Source organism: Acyrthosiphon pisum, chromosome A1 (assembly GCF_005508785.2).
Source record: "Acyrthosiphon pisum isolate AL4f chromosome A1, pea_aphid_22Mar2018_4r6ur, whole genome shotgun sequence".
Lineage (NCBI taxonomy): Eukaryota > Metazoa > Arthropoda > Insecta > Hemiptera > Aphididae > Acyrthosiphon > Acyrthosiphon pisum.
This window is the reverse complement of record NC_042494.1, coordinates 99909085-99917480: the sequence shown is the minus strand read 5'-3', so window position 1 is coordinate 99917480 and position 8396 is coordinate 99909085. Positions and strand designations below refer to the sequence as shown.

At 29.1% G+C, this 8396-nt stretch overlaps 1 protein-coding gene across 4 annotated transcripts; it reads right to left on the bottom strand.

Annotated features, from left to right (window-relative positions):
• Nucleotides 1-4386: 4386 nt before the first annotated feature.
• Nucleotides 4387-7248, bottom strand: LOC100168324. 4 transcript variants are annotated; one of them, XM_001943780.5, is made up of 6 exons: nt 7110-7248; nt 6280-6455; nt 5853-6132; nt 5624-5782; nt 5284-5428; nt 4387-5204 (listed from the first exon to the last, which is right to left on the bottom strand). In XM_001943780.5, exons 2-6 carry the CDS (start codon nt 6396-6398, stop codon nt 5032-5034), a joined length of 876 nt encoding a protein of 291 aa, XP_001943815.2. In that variant the 5' UTR covers nt 6399-6455; nt 7110-7248; the 3' UTR covers nt 4387-5031. The 4 variants fall into 4 exon arrangements, with proteins under 4 accessions (XP_001943815.2, XP_003245640.1, XP_008184717.1 ...); XM_003245592.4 differs by having other exon boundaries at nt 4388-5204; nt 6280-6526; nt 7110-7229; XM_008186495.3 differs by having other exon boundaries at nt 4388-5204; nt 7060-7222.
• Between the last annotated feature and the right edge of the window lie 1148 nt (nt 7249-8396).

Here is an 8396-nt window from a genome sequence, read left to right as displayed (position 1 = left end):
AAAAACAATAACCGATTGGCACTCTTATTAATAATTATAATTGATCACGGACTTCAGTTAACTTGCGACAGTCGTGTACCTATTATTCGGTATAAATCTACTTTACCGGACACCCTTCTTTTTTCAATTTTTTTTATTTTTAAATACGTGGTTTTTTATGCTGAATTCAAAACTGTTTAAAAAAATTCCCGCAAACTTATCGTTCAAAAGTTATGGCAAAGTTGTCGATATTATCAAATATTATGCTAAATAATTAATTACCGACGAGCGAGTGCCCACGCCGGCAATACTTTTACTTAGAAATAATATTGAGAAAAACCGAGGTTCACCTGAGGTGGTTTTACACGCAGTTTGTAGACTTTTAACTGATATAGGTACCTATGCAATTGTTTTTCTAAAATATCTGATACCTTTTATTTAAAAATTATGTTACCTAGTTAATAAAAAGGGTACCATAAAAAAATGTAAGCAGTTAATATGTGGTTGCGATCAAGGAGAGCAGATTTTTTTTTACCCATTCGGGCCGGTCAAAACCTTTGCCCCCCTCTATTGAAAACTGAAATGATGCCACTGCGATTGCGATAACCGATTTTAAACACGCGTGTGTGTCCCTGTCATAAAATAGTAAGTTTGGTGTCAACTGTCAAAGTTGTTCAATTACACAAGATCAGAAATAAATCCTTGCAAAGCAAATTTATTGGATCTAAGTACTGTTTTAAAATCGGCAGGTCAAGCAGAAAAACCGTTATCACTTCGGGAGGCAGCTACTGTAAATAGTATTTCAGGGGCACAAGGATATACCCGATGTCAATGTAAGACAAAATACAAGACGAACAGGTGGGATTGCAGATTGGCATCTAGAATTTGTAATTCTAAATGTCATGGAAGTTTGCCATGTGAAAATAAAAATGAGTAACTACGTATGCAAATCATAAAAAAATGTTAAAAAGCTTAAATCACATAAATTAAAATGTTAAAAAAATACTTGTTTATTAATTGATTATTTATTAAGGTGATATAGTAGATTAATTAATAATTATGTTTGAAAAATAATAATATTTAAATAAGTCAGATTAAATTTAAAAAATGTGCCATCTTTGCCTACTATCGTTAGGAAATGATAACATATACTAGGCGATGGGCGATTGTAAACTCGGCCCGAGGAAAAAAAATGTTCATAAGGTCTATTGTAAACTCGGCCCCTGTTTTTTTCAGGTAAAAATAATTTAGGTGTAAACTGGGCCCGGGGTTTTTACAGGTAAAAATGATTGACGTGGAAACTCGGCTGAATAAAAATATAATATTATGTATAATATTTTTGAGAACAATTTAGAGGACACCATGTGGAGGTAATAATCATTATCCTCCAAAAATTATTTTCATATTTTTATTCATAGTATGAAGTTCGTTATATAAATGTAGAATTCACTAAAATTGTGAAAAAATTTAAGTAATATATTTCAGTATTAAAGTATATAAGTAAAATGTATCCATGTAAAATTATAAGTGTACAAAAGTGTACAAATATAATTAAAACTGTAGTGCAATAGTTAATAATTTAAGGTCATAATATAAATCTATTTTTTTAAGTAAAAAGCCATGTGTTTGACGTACCTATTCACTCACCGATAAATACACACCGATACATAGGTACTATTCGTTAACAACAAATTGTTCCGTTTATTATATTTTATTGGTCAAAATAATTATCTGGCCGAGTTTACAACCGTTCTTTTTTATCATTTTAAATTTCCGGGCCGAGTTTACAATCGACCTATTTTATTACCTAAAATTTCCGGGCTGAGTTTACAACAAAAAAGGTAACCGCGGGCCCAGTTTACATTTGCCTTAGGCGATGATATCATTTCCTTCCGATTTTAGGAATTGTCAACATTTGCTAGGAATTGTCATCATTTCCTAAATGTCAACATTTCCGGTAACATTTATATATTTTTACAATCTATGGAATAATAAATTTGTGTAATAAGCATGTTGCCTAATATATAATATGTATAGTATTTTATACTTTATCAATTTAATTTCAGATACATTGTAGTATTGTACCAATGTTTTACTTTATGCATATTTTGTTGAATTTTTGAATTTTTATTAATTTTTTTACACAAAAATGTTGAAATTATATTACATTAGATAACTGAAAAAACATAAATTTTTTTGAGAAAATCAAAAAAAAAAGGAATGACCAAAAATTAACTTAAATTATTTATAAAAGTAAATAAAAAAGAAATTGAAAATTTATTTTAAATTAAAAAAAAAATTAATGTCCAATCTAGATTTTCAGTTATGAAACTGACTATTATCAGACAAAATGTTTTTATACATTGAAAACGAACACTCCACATCCATTGAAGTGATCAATACTATATAAGTGCATACAAGCTCTTTTGTTTAGATCAAACCCATGATAATCAATATTTGATGAAAAACCAAACAGGATGGTACTACACAGTTATGTCTTGTAACCCTGATAGCTTTTTGTAATGATAATATTATAATATTATAATCACGAATAATGTTATAATAATAATGTATGTTATAATAATATTTTTAGTCAATCATTTGCTATCTGGGAATGGTTTCCAGTCTTTGTTTTTTGAAAAAATCCAATTTAATTTACAGTTTCATAATATCTCCATTCTTCTTCTTCTGGCTTTTATTACTCTCCAAGAGTTTTTTTGCCACCATCAATAAATCATTCCACCTTTCTCGATCCTGTACTATCTCCCTCCAATTCCGTGCTCCAAGGTCTTCCAAATCTTTTTCCACTACATCAATTCACCTCTTCCGAGGGAAACCCTGTGGGATTTTTCATTCCGGCTTCCAATCCAATACTACCTGGATTGCTGCCTCAGCATTATGCCTCATTACATGACTTAGCCATTGTATCCTCTGACTTTTTATGAATCTATTTACTGTTATAATTTTTAGTTGTTCCTTCAGTTCTTGATTGGTTGAACTTCCTATGCCATTGGCCGTAACTGGCCACAAATTCTTCTCCAAATTGTATTTTCTAATAGTTTTGTGTTATAAAGACTATTTCTAAATGCTTTTGTAGACTTCCTAAAGTCAACAAACAATTGCCACATGTGCTGGCAGTACATACACTATTTTCTGTTATACATGCTATTACCGATAATTTTTCTATGGTTGATCTACCTTTGAGGAATCCACCCTGGTATTTACCCAAGCATTCTTCTGCAACCATTGGGCGGTTTAATAGGACTTTAGAAAATATCTAATATACTGAATTTAGAAAGGATATCCTTTTATAATTGCTAAATTCAGTATAATCATCACCCTTCGTTTGGAGTGGTATAATTATTGTTTCATGTCAGTTGTCCGGCATTTTTTTCTCCTGCCATACCCTATGACATATCTTGAAAATAAAGCTATAGACATCTTCTCCATCATATTATATAAGTGCCGATAGTATGCTGTCGAACCCGATGCCTTCCAATTTGTAAAGTTCCTTATTTCTTTCCTGACTTCATCTCTGGAAATTTCTTAAATACTTTCTATATATTTGCATTTTCCATAGCGTTTGGAAGTATAGTGCCACTCAATAGATCTGCAAAGTATTCTCACCATCTTATTATTTTATTTTCTGGCTCCATAAATACAGTCGTTCCCTCACTGTTCTTTACGACTTTTAGGATTGGGTTGAATGATCTGCACTTTTTGATGGCTCTGAAGAAATTTCTAATGCTACCTTGCGATCTATTCTTTTCTGCTTCTTACAATATTCCATTTAGAAAAATTATTTTCTCTATGCAACACAAGTTTAGTTTTTAGTTCCTTAATCCTTTTCATGTTTTTCTATCAATTTGATCCCTTGATCTATTATAATTTTCTTTCATCACATGCCGTTTCTTGATTGCTCTACAGCAGATCTCGTTCTTATAGAAGCCACTTATTATTTTTGTTTTCCACTTTTGTCTTTTCCTATATTTTATCGCACTACTTCTTTAATAACCTTCGTGGCTTGGTTCCATTCTGAGTTAAATATAGTCCCACTTAGTTTCTTAAACTATTAATTTCAGTTGCATATTTTTTCGAATCTCTATATCCTTTAATGATCCTAAATTTACATTAAATTGTTTGCCTTTTTATTTTCAAATTTCTTATTAATTAAATTTTAATTTAAAAAGCAATGAAAAAAGAAATTTGTATATCAGAATGACATAAAACAAATTTATATATAAAAATTAGATTTCTATCTCATATATAAAAAAAGAAGCATATTCTTCAAAATCCGAGCCCTATTGATTAATAAAATTCTTTCTGAGATGATTGAAAAAAGAGCAAACTATGCACGGAAAAAACATTAGAAAAAAAATTAATTTAAGACGAAAAACTTTTAAATAATGTTATGTCTAATAATTTATTACACTTGGTGTTTGACATAAATATAAAATTTTTTCAAATATATTGTTTTAGTTGAATAATCATGTATTTATGTACAATGAAAAACTTAAATTAAGAAAAAACATAAATATGTATTGTTTCTAGTTAGAAAATCAAATATAATATCTTAATATGGATTATACTAATTACAACCAATCAAAAGTTATTTGTATTCGATAAAAAATTAATTATATTAATATTAATATCTTTAAGTTAAATCCATTTTAAAGTTACTTAACATTCTAATTCTTACTGGGATATAAAACTATTCAATAAAATGTTCTAGCTATGTGTCTAGGTTTTGTACTATACTTTCATTTGTACTCTATTATGATTTATAAATTATATAAACTTATACATAACTTTAAATAAAAATAAAGATTATTTATTTATGGGTACATACCTCCCATTAATTTCAAAAATAAAATTTTTTAAGTTTCAAATATTTAATTTAGTAGTGAAAAAAATGTATTATTCAACAATAATACAATAACTTTAAATAAAAATAAAGATTATTTATTTATGGGTACATACCTCCCATTAATTTCAAAAATAAAATTTTTTAAGTTTCAAATATTTAATTTAGTAGTGAAAAAAATGTATTATTCAACAATTTTCAAATTCAAACAGAGATTCGTCCATATTGACAAATTCTACTATTTTTGGATTTAGTTTCATAATCTGGTAATAATGATTAATTAAAACAAATTTGTATCGAAACAAACATTCGAGAAACCAATCTAAGAATATTGTTACACCTTTATAGTTACATATCCAACCTAAAAAAAAAAAAAAAAAATTATAAACTACCTACATTCTACACAATTGCATTGTATAAACAATTATAAACTATCTTACTTATGATTTCTGTTGCATTGGGTAAATAAGATTGAACATCAGTACATGAAGCGATTGTATCGACCAAAATAATTCGCAATTTGTATTCGTTATTAAACTCTTGCAAATCATTGGTTAAAACAAAACCAGCTCTTCTAGCCCATATCTGCCAAAACAATAAAAGCATTTCTCATTTATTACAGCTTAAGGTGGGATATTTGAGATAATAATTTTTTCAATATTATCATTTATTAGTTAATTTAATTTTAATAATATTTTAAAAAAAAAACCTTTCCTAAGCTTTTTGGCATGGTAATATTTATTATATTATATAAGTACTTAGAATAATTAAAAATCTTACAATTATGTCCCTATATGATTCATTTAATTCAATAGACCTATGAAGATATAAAATGCAATCTCCAGTCCATTCCATCGGTGAAGCAATAATTCCCCGTCCCACGCGCCAAGACACCAATGGCGATGGTTCACCACTAAACTCAAGTGGCATATAATCTGCCTAAAATAAAGTAGAATATATTTTTTAAAAATTTTCAAAATATTAAAACTATATAAAAATCATATTATACCTCTGGCAGTAATGTCTTAGAAGATAAACAATTTTTTACCCAGTCCATAGTAATGATAAAGCGGTTTAATAATAATGCATTCATAAATTTTTTTGTACGATTACATCTACCAGATGGAAGAGTTTTTACAATTAAATGTGTAACTCTATCGTTCCACGATATGTATGCATATAAATCAAATACATCTATCAACTCTTGTAGCAGTCTAAGATCATCATTTTCAACATTGGAGTATGTGATAACTATACATCGGTTTCTTTCAGAATGATTTTCAGGATTGCTGAGAATAAATATAAAATACATTTAAGTATTAACTCTTAAGTAATAGTTATTCATATTACCAGTGCATTATATTATGTTACAAATGTGAAAATATATACTATAATCGTAAATTGGTATATCTTCAGAAATAACATTTATGACTTACGAGAGATGGTATCTGTCTGGTGTTCCATTGACAGCATTATCATCAGATTTACTGCCACCGTTACTAGTATTTGTGGTGATCTGTTGATAATAATTGATGTATTTGTCTTTCCAGCTCATACTTTGATCTTTAAGTTGAAAGTCAATAGCCGCACCAATAACAATGGAATCTTTAATCTGCAAAACAATTTAGTCTCAGAGTCAGAGTCCTTGTCCCATTCAGCTATAATATCTGGAACGTCCACAGCCTGCCCAACGATCAAACAGTAAAAAGGAAAATGCACAAATACGATCATCATTGTCATATATTATTACACAATTATATATTACACGAATAGGGTATTAATATATAAGTTAATATGTTGAAAAACCTAACAGAGCAGTCATGATACAAACTTTACAGGCATCTTCAGGTTTTTATAGAGCAAAAGCAACATCAAGCTCCACTTTATTAATATGGCTCTGTATGCGAAAACAACATTTTAACGTAATGGTAAATTAAATATATTGTATATATCGTACAAAGTTATTCATAGGTTTACCGAACTATTTAAAATTATTTATTAACTATACGAAAAAGTTACTTAGTGTAATTACACAAAAATATATGGCTACATGAATATTATGTTAGTATAGTACATGCCTCCACTTACACTAATAGTATTTACTATGAGCGGTAAAATCAAAATAAGTGGTTACCTATATTTGTATTTTATCTCAACTCTCAAACCTAGGGTTTATACTTAATAGATAAATAAATAAAAATATAGAATACACAAACAGCAGCTTAGATGAGCAGTAGTAGTGAGCATAGACGCACAGTTAGTATACCTTTCAATGACAGTGAACACGGGCGCACAGGAATGAGCGGCTGCAGCAATGGCCAATACTATAACGACAATACGACATCATACATCGTGCTATAACCTTGGCATCGGGCAGTAAGTTTTTGTCCCCCCCGAGAAAACAGCTTATCATATATTCATATCCAGTTAATCTCATGGAATAAACGCTTAAATCGGTGACCAACGAAAATGCAGGAGTACCAACATAGAAATATAAAAATTCCCATTACATTTCAATTTTCATCCCAAAATTATTTATTTTAAAATTCAAAATTATTGTACAATTATTGTAGAGTTCGAAAAATTAAAAATATCGGCTAGGCAGGGGGTGGCTAAGGAGACTATAGCCCTCCCTCATTGACCTTAGAATTTTATCAAGATTAATAAAAAATAAAAATGTAAATAAAAGACATATTGTATATTTTGTATACTTAGCCCCCCTCCCATACAACATTCCTGGCTACGTCACTGGATAGGGTGAAAGGGTTTTCAAAACCTTAATGTTTGAAATAACAAATTCAGCAGAAAATGCTCGCGTTCGACCACCAGTCGTTAATAAACATTTGATAGGTGTGAGGCCGAGGCCCTGCCATGAAAATTCCAGCATGGGCCTTTACAAAAATTGTTATAATGTAAAGCAATCAAAAAAATAATAGTCATAAGTTTGAATTACCGCTTGTGGATGACATTCTGGCAGAAGTTACTACCACAGAATAGATAAAATAGTTACTACGTTATATGTTAATTTGGTGCTCGACGCTCGTGCACATCTGCAGCTGCATAATATGATTCTGTAAATGATTGTAAGTTATACGATGACACGATGATTAATTTTTAAAAATACATTTATAATATGCAAATTGCATAAAAATTCCAGAAAGGTATACAATTATTGATAAATAAACTGCAAAATAAATTAAATTTTTTACTAATTTAAAACAACAGGTTGTTCAACACTAGGTGGTGTTAATCATAATTATTAAAATTGTGCGATACTGCCCTTTGGTACTTGGCTAATGTTGAATTTATACATTATACATTATATCAATATAAATATTTAATGAAAGCCAAGTAGGGTAACAAACAAAAAACAAATATTGAGGCTACCCACCTAAACTTACAAACATTTACAACTTGAATGCTTAAAAATAGTTTTTTCGTGACACCACTGGTGAATCTTTGTAACACAGAACTCATAATAATTTTGATTATTCTTGATTAACTATTGATAAAATAATATTATGTCCATTTGTACTCCTTTATATACTAATGA

Excerpts from the sequence above, each read along its gene's own strand:
- LOC100168324 (XM_001943780.5), bottom strand. The coding sequence starts at position 6,398 with ATGAGCTGGAAAGACAAATACATCAATTATTATCAACAGATCACCACA. Across the intron at positions 6,133-6,279 it reads CCAGACAGATACCATCTCTC|CAATCCTGAAAATCATTCTG; the intron begins GTAAGTCATAAA and ends ATTTATTCTCAG. Across the intron at positions 5,783-5,852 it reads CTAAGACATTACTGCCAGAG|GCAGATTATATGCCACTTGA; the intron begins GTATAATATGAT and ends ACTTTATTTTAG.